This window comes from Esox lucius, chromosome 25, assembly GCF_011004845.1.
Source record: "Esox lucius isolate fEsoLuc1 chromosome 25, fEsoLuc1.pri, whole genome shotgun sequence".
NCBI classification, from domain to species: Eukaryota; Metazoa; Chordata; class Actinopteri; order Esociformes; family Esocidae; genus Esox; species Esox lucius.
This window is the reverse complement of record NC_047593.1, coordinates 1336288-1356704: the sequence shown is the minus strand read 5'-3', so window position 1 is coordinate 1356704 and position 20417 is coordinate 1336288. Positions and strand designations below refer to the sequence as shown.

The 20417-nt window shown below is 39.4% G+C and overlaps 1 protein-coding gene across 3 annotated transcripts in view; it reads right to left on the bottom strand.

Annotated features, from left to right (window-relative positions):
- Positions 1 to 20417, bottom strand: part of cfap97 (cilia and flagella associated protein 97) — a 44755-nt gene that overhangs the window by 14797 nt on the left and 9541 nt on the right. For 2 of the 3 annotated variants that reach the window (XM_010888563.4, XM_020043930.3), the window contains 4 exons: positions 15146 to 15318; positions 11385 to 11553; positions 7105 to 7495; positions 6616 to 6908 (listed from right to left, as the gene is read on the bottom strand). In XM_010888563.4, coding sequence (XP_010886865.1) covers positions 6616 to 6908; positions 7105 to 7495; positions 11385 to 11553; positions 15146 to 15318 — 1026 coding nt within the window. Of the gene's footprint in view, positions 1 to 4742; positions 4783 to 6615; positions 6909 to 7104; positions 7496 to 11384; positions 11554 to 15145; positions 15319 to 20417 lie in introns of those variants that run through there. The other variant, XM_029118381.2, reaches the window with a different exon arrangement.

Genomic DNA, 20417 nt, shown 5'->3' with positions numbered 1-20417 from the left:
AAGAGCTAACAGGTCTCTTTTTTAGTTTTAAAAAGCATATATTATACACTTTATGGTATAAATGTAGGCACCTTTTAATGCCTCAGGAAATATACATACATATATATTGTTCTAAACAAGCTAGTTCAGTTACTACTATTCTGCTAACAGTGGATCTGGCCTTTCGGACTGACGCCCAGTGCTTGAACTGCTAAACCATTGGTTGTATATTGTTTTGATGTGTTTTTGCTCCAGGAACAGTAACAAATGCTTCAGTTAAAAGGGATACTAACAACTAATATCAGATGCAGTAAGTCACGTTAACTACCCAGAAATCAGAAGCCATGACACCAGAGACTTGAAACGGGGAAGGAGGATTGTGAGCCCTAAAAAGCAGAGATAAAAACATGGCCAATTGAGAGTAAAAATAACCATTGCGCAACCAGTAGTTCAAAATGTCACTTGAGGTGACGCTTGTACCAACACGCCCTTTGGAGAGGAGAATGTCAGGTGGAGCTGGGAATGGAAACAAGGCGAAAGGTTATGAATCCTCCCCCACAGTCCATAGGAGGCAGATCTGACCTGTACTATATCTAAAACAATTCCTAGTTATTACATGTGCAGAGGCAGACAAGAGGACCACCCTAAGCCTCATTTTATTTTGATAGGGCCAAATTATGACCAAGATGCTATCTTGATATGCAAATTCTTAGGTTCCAGTTAGAGTTAGAATACCAGTTAAAGTTAGTGTAAGTGCTAGGGTTACGGTTTAATCTTTTGAATAGCAGTCAAGGTTAGTGGACGGTTAGTTGAAATGTAGATGGCACTTAATGAACTTAATCTACAAACACTTGAGACCATTAAAATAAAGTGATACAATTTTTTATCATCATAGTGTCCAGTCAGAGAAAAAGACTAAACTATGATGAACAACTCCAAAGCTGGACAAATTAGGAGTAGTCAAATGGAGAAAGTGAGAGTTTGTCTGTCTGTGTGTGACTTACTGAGTGAGAGTACATTTAAGAGAGCGATGGTATTTGTGGGTCACACAGCATATTCAATTACCACACTAAGAATAGGGAGGAAGAAAGGAGGGAGGGAAAGTGAAAGAGGGAGAGGAAACTACTCAAGAGGGGTTGGAAAGTAAAAGCGTGAGTAAGCAAGAAAGTGAGAGAGCACTTTAAGACAGCTGGAGTACTGTACAGCCTGTCCCAGCCAGCAGACTGACTAGATATTGCACAAAAACAGTATCAGATATGGGTGATTTTTGACATAGGATGACTTTGGAAAATTGAAGCTAAAAGGGTGACAATTGATTTCAAAAGGTGATTTGGGCATAGTATTAAAAAAATGCAAAATGGGAACTGTCAAGTTGCATTTCGACTTTATAGTACATTTTGTGTATTCAGTCCCTATGTTGTCAACCACTAGCAACATCTTTAACAATAAGTGCAATTCTGGCAATGTGTAAATGTACTACAAAAAAAATGATATTGATCTAATCATGTATAAAACTCTCAGTGCAGAGATGTGGTAGTAAAGTTTGGCAGTTGCAGGGCACATTAACTCTATGTTAATCTGTACTGCCTCTACCACTGTCATACCACCTGCTGCCGTCACTCTGAGGCCGCACCGTGTCTGCTTTCACTGACCGGCCAGTGCTCTCAGACACTGACAGCAAACACCCACCAACAATCCTCCCTGAATAGGCCCTTCCTCTATACATACACACAATGGCTAAAAAGGCACATCCAAAATGACACCCTTAATAAAAAATGAGCATGAAAGGCTTTAAAATTCACAAACAATATGTTACACAAAACCTTTGTATATTAATTACTACTAATACAACTGCTCCGAGAAAAAACTCTTTATTAAAAAGATATCAAAAGATGTCAGAATTATTTCCACCATTCTAATCAATACAAATCTATTAAAATTAATTTTGCATTAACATTACACTCAACTGTATTGTGGCCTTTCATGGCATTGTTTCACTGCGGTATAAAAATGAAAAAAAAAAGGCAGATAATTTGTTGTCGATCACATTGGGGTGGAGTCAAATGAAATGAGAAATGAAACAAACACAATTACAAAAATGTTTACCTTCTTGAATCAAGCAAAGAGTAGATATAATACCCAAAACAAGTTTTGTTGGATTCCCTTGAATCATTAATGATGTACAATATATTTACAAACGTTAAGAAATTATACTCTAGCTAATTACTGGTGTCTATTTCATACAGCCTTTTTTACTCCATCAAGGGTGACCATTTTTGAGATATTTGATTACAGAAAATTATTTTACATCTTGGCCAACAACCAAAAAATAACACACTTAAATGAGCACACAGACAGACGAAAAAAGTCACACTTGTATAATAGGAGGCATTGGTCTTTTACTATGCACAAAATCATGAGGTGATTGGAAGGTTGTGGGTTCGAGTCCCACCGGAGAAAATTTATTACATTATAAATAACAAAATTAAAAGGGGGGGCTAGCCAGAGAAACATGGTGACAAAATAACCAGTGTAAAACAGGGTCGAGTACAAAACCATAGAAAGTTTATTGTCCAATCACAAAATCTGCCCTTTCACTTAATTTACATATGCTCGGGATGCGTACCGTTACCAACAGTTTCGTCTGTTTTGGTATTTTCACTTTGGTCATTTCATTATACAGTTGTGCTCATAAGTTTGCATACCCTGGCAGAAACTGTGAAACTCTGGCATTGATTTAGAATATATGACTGATCATGCAAAAAACTCTCTTATTTAAGATAGTGATATAGCCATTTATTATCACATCCTTGTTTGGCTCCTTTTTAAATCATAATTCTAACAGAAATCCCCCAAATAGCCCGGATCAAAAGTTTACATACCCTTGAATGTTTGGCCTTGTTACAGACACACAAGGTGACAGACGTGAAAAATGGCAAAGATGATTTCAGCCAAAACAGCCAAACAAAGAAAAACCAATAGGTAACCCCAGGAGAAATATAGGGAGCTCTGGAAAAAGATGGTGTGGTTATTTCAATGTGCACAATACGACGACACTTGTACTGCATGGTCGAGTTGCCACAAAAAAGCCTGTTTACAATATGCCTGACAACACCTCACAGTTTCTGCCACACTAATTTGGAGTGACGAGACCAAAATAGAGCTATAAGGTCACAACCATAATGGCTATGTTTGGAGAGAGGTCAACAAGGCCTATAGTGAACAGAATACCATCCCCACTGTGAAGCAAGTGGTGGTGGCTCACTGATGTTTTGGGGGTGTGTGAGCTCTAAAAGCACAGAGAAACTCGTGAAAATTGATGGCAAGATGAATGCAGCATGTTATCAGAAAATACAAGCAGACAATTTGCATTCTTCTGAACGAAAGCTGCGCATGGGATGCTCTTGGACTTTCCAGCACGACAATGACCTTAAGCACAAGGCCAAGTCGACCCTCCAGTGGTTACAGCAGAAAAATGTGAAGGTTCTGGAGTGGCCATCGCAGTCTCCTGACCTTAATATTATTGAGTCAGTCTGAGGAGATCTCAAATGTGCGGTTCATGCAAGAGGACCAAAGACTTTGCATGACCTGGAAGCATTTTGCCAAGACAAATGGGGAGCTATGCCACCTGCAAGAATTAGGGGCCTCGTTGACAACTATTACAAAAGACTGCAAGCTGTCATTAAAGGAGGGAATACGCAGTATTGAGAACTAAGTGTATGCAGAATTTTGAACAGGGGTCAGTTCTTTTTTTATTTATTTTTTGCCATGTTTTGTTTTAGGATTGTGCCATTCTGTTATGACCAACAGTTGAATGTGAATCCCATAAGAAATAAAGTACATGTATTTTGCCTGCTCACTTTGTAATGGGCATTTAAATGCTTTGTAGGCTAGTTCAAACTAATCAGGGATGAACTGCTCCCTTTTGCAATGAGTTGAAAAATACTGGTCTAAGGATCACTGGATAACATTGTAGCGACTCTCGATAATTTTCACTATCTTACGGATACTTTTGAGAAGTGTATTTTTTTTCAACACATCCTACAGCAACAAAAATGTTCACATTAAAAAGAACAATTAAATGGAACACTAAAACCACAAAGATGGCCATTTTAAGAATTATGAAATACATTTATTTAAGAGAAAGCTAGAACCAGCCACATGTCATCCCTATAACATACACACACACAAACATATATACATATACACAAACAAGTATTTGATACACTGCCGATGTTGCAGGTTTTCCTACCTACAAAGCTTGTAGAGGTCTGTAATTTCTATTTTAAAAAATCCAGAAAATCACATTGTATGATTTTTAAATAATTAATTTGCATTTTATTGCATGACATAAGTATTTGATCACCTACCAACCAGTAAGAATTCCATCTCTCACCGACCTGTTAGTTTTTCTTTAAGAAGCCCTCCTGTTCTCCACTCATTACCTGTATTAACTGCATCTGTTTGAACTCGTTAACTGTATAAAAGACACCTGTCCACACAATCAAACAGACTCCAACCTCTCCACAATGGTCAAGACCAGAAAGCTGTGTAAGGACATCGGGGATAAAATTGCAGAACTGCACAAGGCTGGGATGGGCTACAGGACAATAGGCAAGCAGCTTGGTGAGAAGACAACAACTGTTGGCGCAATTATTAGAAAATGGTTCAAGATGACGGTCAATCTCCCTCGGTCTTGGGCTCCATGCAAGATCTCAGCTCATGGGGCATTAACGATCATGAGGAAGGTGAGGGATCAGCCCAGAACTACACGGCAGGACCTGGTCAATGACCTGAAGAGAGCTGGGACCACAGTTTCAAAGAAAACCATTAGTAACACACTACGCCGTCATGGATTAAAATCATGCAGCACACGAAAGGTCCCCCTGCTCAAGCCAGCGCATGTCCAGGCCCGTCTGAAGTTTGCCAATGACCAACTGGATGATCCAGAGGAGGAATGGGAGAAGGTCATGTGGTCTAAGGAGACAAAAATAGAGCTTTTTGGTCTAAACTTTTCTGCAAAGGGGACAGGACGACTGCACCGTATTGAGGGGAGGATGGATGGGGCCAGGTATAGCGAGATACACACAGCCAGGGCAACTAAGGAGTGGCTCCGTAAGAAGCATCTCAAGGTCCTGGAGTGGCCTAGCCAGTCTCCAGACCTAAAACTAATAGAAAATCTTTGGAGGGAGCTGAAAGTCTGTATTGCCCAGCGACAGCCCCTGAAAGATCTGGAGAAGGTCTGTATGGAGGAGTGGGCCAAAATCCCTGCTGCAGTGTGTGCAAACCTGGTCAAGAACTACAGGAAACGTATGATCTCTGTAATTGCAAACAAAGTTTTCTGAAACGAAATATTAAGTTCTACTTTTCTGATGTATCAAATACTTGTGTCATGCAATAAAATGCTAATTAATGACTTAAAAATCATACAATGTGATTTTCTGGATTTAGATTCCATCACTCACAGTTGAAAAGTACCTGTGATAAAAATGTAAGACTTCTACATGCTTTGAAAGTGGGAAAACCTGCAAAATCAGCAGTGTATCAAATACTTGTTCTCCCCACTGTGTGTGTGTGTGTGTGTGTGTGTGTGTGTGTGTGTGTGTGTGTGTATAAGATGTAAAAGAATGAGACAAAGATAAATCATGTCAGAACCTTTTCCACTTTTAATGTGACCTATAATGTGAACAATTCAATTGAAAAACAAACTGAAATCTTTGAGGGGGAAAAATTTAAAAAGTCACAATAACCAGCCCATTATCTCTGGATGTACTGGTGATGATGGATGGGCTACTTTGACTACGAACATGCTCGCCGAAAAAAATACATTCAAAGACTCAACACACTGCAGCTCCAATTGTTATACATAATGGCTCCGGGTAAAAAAAAAACATCCTATTTGATTCAGTAATGTCTGTCCGGGTCTTTCCATATTAGCCCCGTGTATTTGATCAAGGTCCAAAAAATATTTGTTGTATAGAGAGGTGGAATGATGGAGTAGACATTCTCAAAATGACAGAGGACTAGAGCTCAGTTTAAGTAAGCGCAGCATTACTTTTGTTTTAAAATAGTGGAGGCTGTGAATTAGTATAATAGTTGCAACTTTTATTCATTGTAATGTTGCCTGGATTTAATGTTTATGGGACAATCCTGTTTTGTATTACATATCATGTTTTATCATTTGAGCAAAATGTCATGGCACACTTGATGCACCCACACCTCATACCTTGTACCAAGCTTGGCAGCTTGTGAGAAGTAAAATGTGATTGGATCTTTGTTAGACTGCATAAAAAAAGGAACAGTAGGGCAGTAGGTCAGACCAATCAAAATACAGGAAAATACGGGACAAAACGTATATAATAAGTCGAGACACCTAAAAACAGACTGAAATACGGGACTGACCTGGGAAAATCTGGTTACCCTATGTTTAATAGATTTAATAGACCATTTACTAATAATTAAGAGTTATTGTGTGGCCTTATATAAAGTATGGTCTATTTACACTTAATTTCATTTTATGTAAAACATTTGCTATATAAAAAAAAAGTTTAATTTGATGATTTCAACTAAAAGAAAAACTAATTGTGACACTAAAACAAATCCACACCCCCAACAGAACAGAAAAAGAACACCTACCAGGTTTTCTTTCTCGATGCGCTGCTGCTCACGCTGCCGGTTGAGGGCGCTGTGGTAGAGGCGGGCAGGAGGAGGTCCCCCACCCCGTCCATTGGACCTTCTCAGGGAGTTGCTATTGGTGCTGGTTGCCCCTGTGCTGCGAGGTCGTGAACGGAGAGACAGCTGGTGCAGCAGCCTCTGGTTCTCGCGGTCAATGTGCCGCACCTCGTCGTTGTTGAACGAGTAGTTCTTCCTGTTTCCGCCTCTACTGGGGCAGTGGATGGTGAGGTCATTCCCTAGGCGACTGAGTAAGGCTTTAGAGAGGGAAAAGGAAAAAAGGTCAGATGAGATGGAAGAGTACATCCCTAGTTTGCTGGCTGATTTGTTACAAATCTTCAGTTGAAAATACTCAAAACACATTGAACTGCCCCTAACTCAGATATTTCCGTCCCTCCTCTACTGACCACAGCTGCCAAAATCAGCCCGAGCTTATCACCACCACTTATTCACCTAAATCCAAATCTGGGTCGCAGGAGCCCCCTTCCTCTTCCGGAGGTATACTGCTGAGATTACCAGTGGCAGCGCTCCCCCCAGTCCCTTGATGCTGATGCTGCCTGACACCTACACCCCCAGCCCCCTGATACTCCGCCTCCACCACCATCATATTCCTCCCTACACCCAGGTTGAGGGATTGGACTGGGCTGCCGTCTGGTGTGGACAGTGGGGTTACGTCAGTCACCGTGTCCTCCTCTTCTTCCATGGTGGCGTTTACGGTGATGGGGTGAAGCATTTTGCTGTCTGCTGCCGACCCAAGCCGGGGTGGCCTTCGTCTGGGAGAGGATGATGTGAATGTCTGTGTGGTTGGGAGGCTGGGGTGGGGATCTGGGCTTCCGGGATGCACCTGATGGAACAATAAATTGTGTGTTGAGAGATGTTCTGACAAAAGAAATTGCATCTTTCAAGCGTAAAAAGTACATGTTTGCCTTTTATTGTTTAGCAGAAGCTGACGTTCTTATCCAGAGTATCCTTACTTATCCTTACTGTTAGGCCTAGACCACACGTACACCGCTATTCTTTAAAACTTAACTGTTTCTATGTTTTGGCCTTTTGTCCACACACAAACCATGTTTGAGGTCACTGAGAACAGATCATTTGAAAAACTCCTATTTCAGTGTTGACGTGTAGACAGTCTGCACTGCTATCTCCTTTGTTTGACATCAGAGTGTGCGCTGTAGCTGCCAGCAGAGACAGTTGCATAATTTAAGTTCCATAAAAGAATAGTTTTAATTTGATAAGAAACCACGTTTAAATATATTATTATATATTTATATTTATCTGCATTTCTTGTACTTTGAAATATGTGTACAAGCTGATTTGTTTATGTAGGCTTATATAGCGGAACTATTGTTCTGAGGTTCGGTTGGTTCAGACGTTTTTATTTGATATTACACCAAGCTAACTGCAGCTCGTTAAGGGTTTTGGTAATGTTATTACATTTGTAAGTGCACCGAGAGACACACGAAGAGAAGTTGCCTTTGTTTACCCGTTTCACTCCCCTGGAGTTAACGCGGCCAATGAGGTATGAATAGTTTTTTTAATATGTAATTATCAATGTAAAGCATATTTGTGTGACGGATTAACGGTCAATTTGACGTTGTTGCTTATTTATTAAGGTGCAATTCTCTGTGAGAATATTCTTATTTCTGTAACTTATTTGATTTCTACGTTTTCATTTAGTTCTCACGGCATGTTTGATGGCATTGAAGATTACATAATTCGACCAATAAATGCCCGTAAACAAGAACGCCTTGTGTCCGTGTCTGTTAACTGGAGGGAGCTACAAGTGCCGTTATCTCCTTTGTTTATATTCTTGCTATATTTTTATAATTCTCACTACGTGGAATCTTGGAATCATTAGAACAATCTAAATAGTGTAAAGTAAATGGTGTCTAAATAGTATTGTTTCCACTTTGTGTGTTGACTGTGGTGTTTGCACATATGATGATAGATCAGTGTTGGCTGCTAACTTGGCCCTTATTGTAAAAGGTTTATCTATGTGTAAGGAGGCATTGGATCCGCCTCCTTGTCGCGCCTCCTGTTAGTACTTTTATGAAGGGAAGCAACATTTCCATCATGTATAACATTCCTGGGAGTGTGTAACCCTTATTTTTAATCACCTTTGCATTGATGTATGTTGTGTAACTTGAAAATTCATAATGTGTCCAAAGTGTCCAATTAGCACAAAGTGGCCAATCTGTGAAGGACACTTTGGCCTTGATTTTACAAATGTAAGTAGATCACTGAATTTTATATCAAATGGCCTGAAACTTTACCCAGACTCTGCTGACATCTAGTGGATTACAGTGGAAGTGACTCCAGCTTCCTACTCCATGTTTGGCCTACACCTCTGCAGTTCAAACATGAGGATTTTTTTTTAGTTAAATTATCAATACAACCAGCCGCAGGGCTCTCACTAACCTTCCTTCCTTTGAAAGTTAATCCTTCTGCTTTTACCCTTTGATAAGAGCCAGCTTGTTTTCCGTTGGAACATTTCATAAGAATGATTGTTTGGCATTTCTGTGTTGGCTGTTATTTAATTAAGATTTTAATGTAAAATTCGCTGGGAAACTAATACAACTGTTGTTTATCATTCACTTGTGTTTTCTTGATGATTTTTGATAACAATAGTAACAACAATAATAATCATCATAACAATAACAACAAGTACCCTACATTTTATTTGACGGGGGTAAGTGACCTGCATAATGGATAGGAGGGCGCTGGCCCAAAAAAGGTTAAGAAACAGTGATATGGCATCACTCAGTGCATGGGACCCATGTGGAAATAAAGCAGCCATCCATCAAAATCACTTGTGGGGAGTTTTTTTCTGAACATACAACCCACCTGTGACTACAATCAGTGTCTGAAATAAATGTTTTGGCTCACCTGCCAAGGGGACTGGTACATGAAGAAATCCACCAGTCAAGCATATCCTCTAACGGGCAAAATAATAAACTGTCTTCTTGTGTCATTTATACATACATTTCAGTACATTTCATTGAGATAGTTTTTATTTCCAACTAAAATTAGTTGTTTCTGCTTTTATCTTTAGCATACTGGCCATACACAGAATAACTCATCACCAGCCTCTGGAAACTCCTTTATCTCCAAACCCCAAATTTTCACAAAACATAATTTTTTTAGCATTTTTTTTATGCATTGCTATAACGTCATCCATTTATACCAGTCTCTCTTCCTTGTCAACTGAACATTATTTGACAATACTGATTTAACATAATTCCCAACTAACCGAAGTACTCCCCCTTAATTAATCATTCTTTAAAAGCTTTTCATGAATCGCCATCCAGATTTATACCACAAATAATTTGTTTCATTTATATTTTACCCCACTTAATAATAACGGAGGACGTTATTGCTCCGCATTTGGAGCTTGGCGGTTGTTAATTTCGGGCTGATGTCATAGTGAAATGGACAAATAGTGTCCCACATATTTTAACAAATTCCATGCTGAACACACATTTGAAAATTGGCACGATCCCCTCTTCAAAAAAACGAATTCCAGAGCACGAGGAGGACATTCCGAGTTTTCTTCTTGGGGACCAAGCAGTTCACAAACGATTTGTTTGTTTTGAACAAATCTTTTTAGGGATTCGGGATTCACAAGCCCCTTTTTCTTGTGACTCGTTTAATTGTATGGTTCATTCAAACATTTGACAGCGGAGTTCAACATGATCCACTTGCTTCATATCGGGTCCTCCAGCTCACTTATCCGATCAATGTCTATGTACATTCGCAGAGAAAAACAGATAAGGCAGGAATACCATGAAGACATGTTTATAACTGATAATTGAACTCAGACTATAATAATTAATATAGTTAGTTGATTACTCATGTAATGAAAAAAACCAGATGAAAACAAGCATGGAGCCGCTATCTTTGTCTAAGTAAAAAAGCCTTGTGAATGACTGACTCGTTCAGTTTTATCGTTCAATTGAACGCCTGTTTCGTTCATTTGAATCCAAATGAGAACCTCTGGGAAGTTATGTATCAATGCATGCGACACCACCAAGTAGCTCCACAGACTGTGCAGGAGCTTGCTGATGCCCTGATCCAGGTCTTGGAGGAAATCCCCCCAGGAAACCATCCATCGTCTCATCAGAAGCATGCCCTGATGTTGTCGGGAGTGCATGCAGGCACATGGGGGCTATACACACTACTGAGTCAAATTGAGTTGCCGTGATGAAATTCACACAAATTGGAACAGCCTGTGACTCAAATGGTTTAAGCCCTATCCAACCCAATTGTATTAAATCAACAGAAGCAGTTCCTATCCAAAGTTATCCACCTGGAGGAAGCTAATGTACAGAGGCAAAATGCATATAAATAAAAAGAATGGAACAAAAGTGCCCATTCAACTGAATCGTTAATCCGTTAAAAAAAATAACCTTCAACTTTTCAATGAATCTGAGAATTCTTACAGAAAACCTTAAATCAATGGTTTGTATTGAGAACAAGATCTACTAGTAACGTCTCTCCCCATTTCAGCATCAGTGGAACATTCTTTTTTGTTGAGTTCCTAGTAAATAGGTTTGTGTGACTTAGCATAGACCCAGTTTGAAAACTCTTAACATGCAGAATTGTCCCCCAACCCTCCTTTGAACAACCACTGGGTATTAGTAAAGAGCCTTGCAGCAGTCCAACCCATTCTAGTGACGGATTGGAGTATGATTAGCCTAAACCATTAAAACAAGAAAAAGTTGTGATCTTACCATGTCCACAGAGAGAGGGGGCTCGGACGAACTACTCTCCCCACTGCTGTAACTGTCGTCTGTCTCCGATCCAGACGAACTGGAAGATGGGGACAGGCTCCTGTGGCGAAGCTTCCTGACAGGCTTCTTGGGATGGCTGTGGTGTGTCCCTTTGGGTCCAGGTATCAACCTTGGGTTTACAAAAAATTATCAGAAAAATCTATGCTTTCGACTAAATTACATGGCAGTCTAAATAAGGAACATTTAGCTGTCTACCTGGATTACGGCTATCACACAGGACAAATCCATAGAAATAGAACGAATAAAACGTCTCCAATTATTTGTCTGTTCTATTTATTAAAGTTATATTTAAACCAATTGGCAAAATCTGTGTTGATAAAATTGTCTTCACATATTTATTCTTTATTTAACAAAATGATCATTAAGAATATACGTTTTCTCTGAAGAAAACCTGTCCAAGATGGCAAATGCTGCTAACTGAAAGTTACTAATACGTACATTTAAAAAGAAATTGACATTATAGCATGGTTACCAAACTAATTTCACAAATGTATTTTCTTTCAATTGATGTTCTACTGAGATAGACAACCACGTGAAGGAATTCCAGTCACCTTAATTAACCAAACAAGTTAAAGAGCAAAAACCTTCAGATGCTTGGCTTGGAATGAAATACTTTTGACACCAAGAGTCTCTTTTAATAAACTGAATTCCAGGGACTGTATTCACAAAAAAAAATATCTTACCACTAACAGGGCTCCCAAAGGGCAGTACAAGTTTCTAGCTAAGAGTTTCCTCTTAAAACGTATTCACAAAGCTGCTGAGACCAACTTTTACTAAGGAATGGGGAGAAATCTTAAGCTAAGAGAAAGGGCGGGGTTGACCCCGTTGCTATGGATGATGTTGTGTTCCATGAAAAAGCTTACTTACTATTCCCAGAGTGATTGGCTGATAGGGTAGGGGTCTCTGTCAGTGAATTCATGATAGCAATACTATTGAAGGATGTTTCATGCTGCCATATAGAAATGAAGATATTCAAATAAAAATGTGTCACTGCTTAAACATGAAACTAAGAATTATATACTGACTAGTAGGCATGTAATGATTCACTCAACTCGATTCACGATATTGGTTTCACGATGCGATTTTCTCACAGTTTTCCACAAAATGAGATTTAAGACAAAAAATGAACTGTCCTTTTATTATTTCTCAATCAGACAAAATGCTTCAACTTTCTTTGTGATATATATTTTATGTAATAACAAAACTAAATAGAAATTTTAAAACAAATCCCAAATAAAATAAATAAATGAATAATACAAATCAAATAAATATCTTCATATAAACAAACTAAGGCTATCCTAGCTTGGATTTCTTTTTACATGTTTTTTAAAAGAAATATCAGCATATCTACATTATCCGGCAAAAGCTGAGATCTCTGCACATTTACAATGTCCCCTGCTGATGAAAAAAACATTTCAATTGGGACAGAGTTGGCTGGTGTGGAGAGGTATGCTTTTGCTAGGCTGGAGAGCAGTGGGTAAATCCTAGCAATCTCTTTCCACCACTTGAGTGGACAGCTATTGAGGGAGATGGATGTTTCAGCTGTGTGCTTATACATTTCTGCATCAATCTGACTGATGTGCAGTGCAGCTGGTTCATCGAAAGTGTCTTCCAAGGCTGTTTTCTTGGAAGGAGTTTGATTCAGCTCAGCTCCTGTTCAGTTTGTCTGGTCAAGAGGCTGCTCTGCTGCAGGGGGGTGGCCACTGGCACCTTCTTCACTTTCATTCTGCACAGAGGAAAAGCAGAAATAAAAAGGCTCAGTAAAATCTAAGTAAAACAGTGATAGGAGTTTTACATTGTTATAAAGGCAATATTTTAATATTATTGATTTTAATTTGTATCATTACTCTTGCAAAAGTTAACACAAAAGTTAAAAATCTATTTAGAGAAAAAGAGCGTAAAATAAATACAACACCTGGTTCTGCAACAACAGCGCAGCTTTCTCTTTCAGTCTGTGGAATATATCCTCGCGCTGGTCTTTCTCTAGATGAGGCAGAGCCCAGAATCTGGGGTCTAATACAGTGCACTCCAGCAGGTGGTTGTACTCTGAAGTGTATCGGTCTGAAAGGTTGTTCAGTATGGCTCTCTTCATGTTGCTCACAGTAAGGGAGTCTTCTTCGTTGGATGCCATGTTGTGCTCGATCATATGCTTTAAGGGCACAGTGAGAGACACTAAAGTGGGGGTGTGATGGGATGGTGTATTTGGGCTCCAATATGTTGAACAGTAGCCGAAATCCTTCATTTTCTACGACAGAAAACGGCCTCATATCTTTTGCCATAAAAACACAGATGCACCTTGTTATCTCCGTGGCTGTCGCTCTCGTCGCCGCGAGTGGGGCTGCAAATTCGCCAGTCAGTGTGGTTTGGCCTTTTTACGTGCAGGCGGAGGTGACTGGAGCTTCTCACTGTGGTGACGGTTTGTATGCTGCATCATGTTTGTTGTGCTATAAGTGTATATTAAAATCTTCTTGCAGTTTCTGTTACTACCTCACAGCGTTCATTTTTAGTCTTCAGAACGCCTAAATGCCGCCACAACTCTGATTTGAACGAGGCATCTTCAATATCAACATCCACACTTGCCCCCACCATGTTTGCTATTGTTAAGCCGTACAACATGCTCGCTGCTATCGCGCCTATAAAGTGAGGTCAAAGTATACAGCTTCATCACCCCGCTGTTTAAAATGTGAATCACGATTCATTTAACATCTCCACCGACTTGAATCGTCACATATTTTCATTGATTTTATACCGTCTAGGAGCGCATCGTTACATCCCTACTAACTAGAGTTAGTATTAGTTAAGCTAATTTTCAGCCTCTTACATGCCTGGCAGCTTGTAAACAAATGTGTGTTAATCTTTTAATGTGCAATAATGTGTCCAGTTTATAGCACCAACTACAACGGGTGGTACAGCTATGGCCATGAGGTCGGCTTTGTTTCTTTGGAGTTGGCGAACATCAAGAGGAAACCGTTAGAATTGTCGGACAATGTGGGTTCTGGAGGGCATTTACTGTTTGATGTAATATTCTACTGACAGATAACGGAGATATATATGTAGATTGTCTGTAGCGCAAAGCTGCAATTTTTCTGTGCCATTTTAGGATGGTTCGTGATTTGGTCTTAGTGACTTAGGAGTCCTCTTGACTCCCCTTAACTGTTCACAGAGTTAGGAGCTGTTTTCTCATGCTAAAACACTTTGTGAAATATTCTTTGACCAAAAATGTAAGAGTCCTAAAATTAGCCTTAAGATGTTTTTTGAATACGACCCCTGATTGAACCATTTATAATTGTAGTTTCCTTTTGTAAGGCATTCTCTCTCACAATAGGAAACATTCTGCAAATTTACTCCCTTGACAAATTGTACCCATGTTAATTATCTGTTTAGACATACAAGCAAAGCAGTAAACATGAAAGAAGTGAAAATGTTTTCAACCAAGGTACTTTTCATCTTTTCAATAACTATTACATCCCATCATTCATGAAACAGCTGAAATAAAAATTGTTGACTGGCAGAAGGGAACACCTCTTCAGTGTTTTGCAATAACTGCAAAGCACAGGTTTGAAATAATTTGCCCCATCTAAATCAAGTTCTAAACTGTCTAAAAGTTAAAACCAGTAACTACTGCTATTCCTAATCGCGTCATTCTGTGTGTACATTGCCAAATTTGGGCTGTTAAAATTCAAATTATCAAATGTCTGAACCTTGGACCGGATGGCTTCCCCGACTCTTCCTCGCTTTCGTCTTGGCTCTGGTGATAACCGTCCTCATCATCATCTGTGCCTTCCTCCTGCTCCTCTGCTGACGACGCAGTGCGGATGTCACAGGAGATCTTAGAGTGAATGCTGGACACCTCCCCTTCCACGCTTCCGTCCTTCTACAACCATAAACCAAGTTGACAACCATTTCAATTATTACAACATACCACAGACGACTGCATTTGATGTGACTGCTGTTTTAAATTACCTGAATTCTAAATAATCCATATTATACATTTACAGTTGTGCTCAAAGAGGTTTGCATACCCTGGTAGAAATTGAGGAATAGAAATGGTAGAAATCAAGAGGAATAATGATGCCATTCAGACTTGCTTGGTACAAGACTACTGCATGATGCTTAATGAAAGTGTCCAGCAATCAGGGTGCATTCACAATCTATTATAATTACATATTCTACATTTTCTGGAGATTTTACCTTTACCTGTAGAGTAAATTAATGGGAATTCAATCACATAACAGCTTCCCTAAAGTTAACTTAAAAATATATCCATGAAACGGTTGCCAATGGAAAAACTGTTATTACCACAGAACTCCTATTTCTACTTAAGATCATCTGAAGGTTTGGTTTTACATCAGTCTTTGGTTGACACTACATTACATACCATTGAATACAGGGTGAATGTTATATCAGTCATAGAAGAATAATATATAGAATTAAAGCTGCAAGCAGCATTTAGCGGGTTTCAGCAAACAGCACTTGACCTCCTTACTGCACCATTCGCGCTGAGAAACACAAGTGAACCCAGTAGCACCAAATGTGCTATGTCTGGTGCTATCATTGTTTCAAACCTGAACGTTTTACAAACCTGACCCGATTCCAAAAAAGTTGGGACACTGTACTATTGTGAATAAAAACAGAATGCAATGATGTGGAAGTTTCAGATTTCAATATTTTATTCAGAATACAACATAGATGACATATGAAATGTTTAAACTTAGAAAAGTATCACTTTAAGGGAAAAATAAGTTGATTTTAAATTTCATGGCATTAACACATGAAACAGTTGGGACAAGGCCATGTTTACCACTGTGTGGCATCCCCTCTTTTCATAACAGACTGCAAACGTCTGGGGACTGAGGAGACAAGTTGCTCAAAGTTATGAATAGGAATGTTGTCCCATTCTTGTCTAATACAGGCTTCTAGTTGCTCAACCGTCTTAGGTCTTCTTTGTCGCACCTTCCTCTTTATGATGTGCCAAATGTTTTCTATGGGTGAAAGATCTGGACTGCAGGCTGGCTATTTCAGTACCCGGATCCTTCTTCTATGCAGCCATGACATTGTAATTGATGCAGTATGTGGCCTGGCATTGTCATGTTGGAAAATGCAAGGTCTTCCCTGAAAGAGACGACATCTGGATGGGAGCATATGTTGTTCTAGAACTTGGATATAACTGTCAACATTGATGGTGTCTTTCCAGATGTGTAGGCTGCCCATGCCACACGCACTCATGCAACCCCATACCATCAGAGATGCAGGCTTCTGAACTGAGCGCTGATAACAACTTGGGTTGTCCTTGTCCTCTTTAGTGCAGATGACATGGCGTCCCAGTTTTCAAATTTTGATTCGTCTGACCACAGAACACTAGTCCACTTTGCCACAGTCTATTTTAAATGATCCTTAGATACGGCTTCTTTTTTGACCTATAGAGTTTTAGCCGGCAATGGTGAATGGCACAGTGGATTGTGTTCACTGACAATGTTTTCTGGAAGTATTCCTGAGCCCATGTTGTGATTTCCATTACAGTATCACTCCTGTATGTGATGCAGTGCCGTCTGAGGGCCCGAAGATCACGGGCATCCAGTATGTTTTTCCGGCCTTGACCCTTACACACAGAGATTGCTCCAGATTCTCTGAATCTTTGGATGATATTATGCACTGTAGATGATAACTTCAAACTGCAATTTTCTTTGAGAAACTCCTTTCTGATATTGCTCCACTATTTTTCGCCACAGCATTGGGGGAATTGGTGATCATCTGCCAATCTTGACTTCTGAGAGACACTGCCACTCTGAGAGGCTCTTTTTATACCCAATCATGTTGCCAATTGGCATAATAAGTTGCAAATTGGTCCTCCAGCTGTTCCTTATCTGTACATTTAACTTTTCCGGCCTCTTATTGCTACCTATCCTAACTTTTTTGGAATGTGTAGCTCTCATGGAATCCAAAATAAGCCAATGTTTGGCATGACATTACAAAATGTCTCACTTTCAACATTCGATATGTTATCTATATTCTATTGTGAATTAAATATAAGCTTATGAGATTTGTAAATTATTCCATTCCTTTTTTACTCAATTTGTACAGTGTCCCAACTTTTTTGGAATCGGGTTTGTACCTATCTTAGCTTTCTCATAGCCCATAGCCAAAACCCGACCATAGAAAAAAAAGTGGATCATTTTGAAGACTTCCTGATTTACCAATGAAACCTGCATTTCTTTCTTATTTGGTTTACATAACGTTTACTGGACTGTCCGAAGGCAGTAAGGCACAATCCTATAGTTGCATCTTTCCTCTCATTTTCCCTCATTAACTATAGTCAATATATCCATTGGTCACACTACAAAAACCGATAGAATCAAGTGATCATTTGAGAACAGTGTTCTCTCGACACGCTGCCATCTTCCCGATGAACGCATTGAATCACTTGTAATGTGACTTATTCATAGTTAACAAACTTTTAAGCTAAATATGATTTAATCGGCCTTGTGTTTAAACATGTTTGTATGGAACCACTGGTGAATGCCTTTTGTATTTTTCTGGCCCATCGTCCCCTAATCACCCCAAAGACTGTGTTGAACCGACCCAGACATAATTTGTATCGTCCCCGGGATCACGGCCATCGTTAATCTTGAGCCCTGTGTATGCCTACTATAGTATTCTAGAGAATACAGTTGCATGATCTCCCTGGCCTGAAAAGAGCACACACAATAATAAAAATGTGCAACACTATTAACGGTTGTTTAATTTAAATTGAAACTTGAAAAAACGCGGATTGTGAACAAAACTGACGGGTAAACACAGGAAGTATCAGTTCAGTTGAAAATAAGATAAATAGTGAAAATAAAAACATTATTTCAAGGAATATAACATTGAAATGATCTTTGAGGAAAACAACACCACAAATCTTAGTTGGAAGTACTCTGAAGTAGGTTTCTGCTTGCAATGCAGCTTTTGTAGCACAGGAAGTATAATCACAATTCATGTATATGGACAATGCTATTAATGCAAAATCCAAGCTGGGACAGGGTTGAATAAAAGCTTGTTGTGAAAAATGACTCCATGGGCCTTCAAGAACAACTCAAGGTAAGTATTATTTCACCCAAATACGAATATAGGTCGAACAATCCTTATAACACCAGGCTATCTGAAATATCTTCTAAATCTCCTTAAGTGTCTAACGTTATTGTAGCCCCACTTTGATCAAGTTGTGATTGGACTACAACAAGCCAATAGTCAAAGTGCAGTTCTCAAAATCAACAATGAAAATGTGGTAACTACTATTCTCAGTAGTTAAGTAATTTCTCTGTTTTCATTGGTTTCTACAGCTCCACTGAGTTGAAGCCTCAGGAATGCACAGGGCACTTAAACTGAACCTGATGTTTCTGGATCAATTCTCAGAAAATCTATGATTTTTGACATGGTACATTATTCTGCAAGAAGTATCCATTTAACAAAGGATAAACTTTAGCCAGGAAAGGTTGCCCCTTGTCAGCAACAACATTTAGATACTCTGTGGTGTTCAGATGCTTAATTGGAAATAACCCATCCGTGAAAAGGACCTTGGACCTCTTGTGGAATGCAAGATGCACAATTCCTGCTATTTTATAGTCAACCCCTGTCATCATCAAGCTATAAACGCCCACAGGACAACTGTTGTATGTTTTTTGTCTGTCACACAGCTCAGTGTGTGAAAAGCCCAAGAGGGAGACATTTTCTGAGATAAATGAACAGGTGCCCATGGCACTGACAAACATAAAACGCTCACTCTTACACTCTGGTTACACCTAAAGCCTACTCTTCTTTTGTTCAATACTAATTTCAGTTTGTTGCTGCGAATTACTGGAATGAGTTACAAAAGACCCTTACGATTGACATGCTCCTCTCACTTTATACCTTCAAAAATAAAATGAGTTGATATCTGACAACAGCACCTGTTGAATCCCCTCTGCACGTACTATTATAATTATAAATAAATGGTGATAAATTCTGTATTCCTACACATTTAGGGTTTCAGCAGTTCACTGGTAAAACTCTATTGTTTTGTTAAGGGTTATTATTATAATTATTATAATTATTATTTGTCTGCCGTTTTAAGGTGTTTTTTGCAGATTCCCATAAGATAAAATGTATGGATGCAATGTTATGCAATGCCATGCAAATCGGCCTAACGGGTGGCACTGCCACAAGCCTCCAAAGTTGCACTTCTTGCAAGCTCACCATGCCCAGCCCATGTGAGCTAGTCCCATGTAAGCTAGTCTGAAAATTGGTACATAGGTCTATCTCCTCACTAGGATTTTTTTTTCCCAATGGGACCCATAAAGTCTGCCATGATGGATTTTCCGCCATTGTGGATTTGGTGAAAAACACTTAAAACGCTACTCCTATGGCACCAAATGACCGATCTTCACGTACATTTATATTTGGCATCTATGGACAAAGGCTATATAAGCCAGGCCAGTAGGTTAAAAAATATGGCTGCTATTGACCAATAAACATGTGCAGGCATGTGGCTTTGCAAATTTATGAACACAACTACTACAAGGATAATGATATTAGAAAGAGGAAGAGGCAAAAGTGCCGATATCCTATGTAAATCTGGGACAAGATACTGCAATCCACCATTAACGAGCATTTTACTCACAGATGTTCAATCCCTGGACACTAAAATGGACGAACTACGCGCACAGATTAACTTTCAACAAGACATTTCAAACGGTTGTGTGCTAGCATTTGTAGAGACCTGGCTGGATCCCACTATATCCAACCTAGCTGGTTTTTCTATCTACCGGCAGGACAGATCTTCAGAGTCAGGTAAACATAAGGGCGGAGGGGAATGCATTATGGTTACCTCTCACTGGGGTACGGATGTTGCAGTTCCTGCTACACACTGTTCACCAGACCTGGAGCTACTGACTGTTAAGGTATGGCCCTTCTACCACCCGTGGAAATTCAGCTCGACTATAATCACTGCAGTCT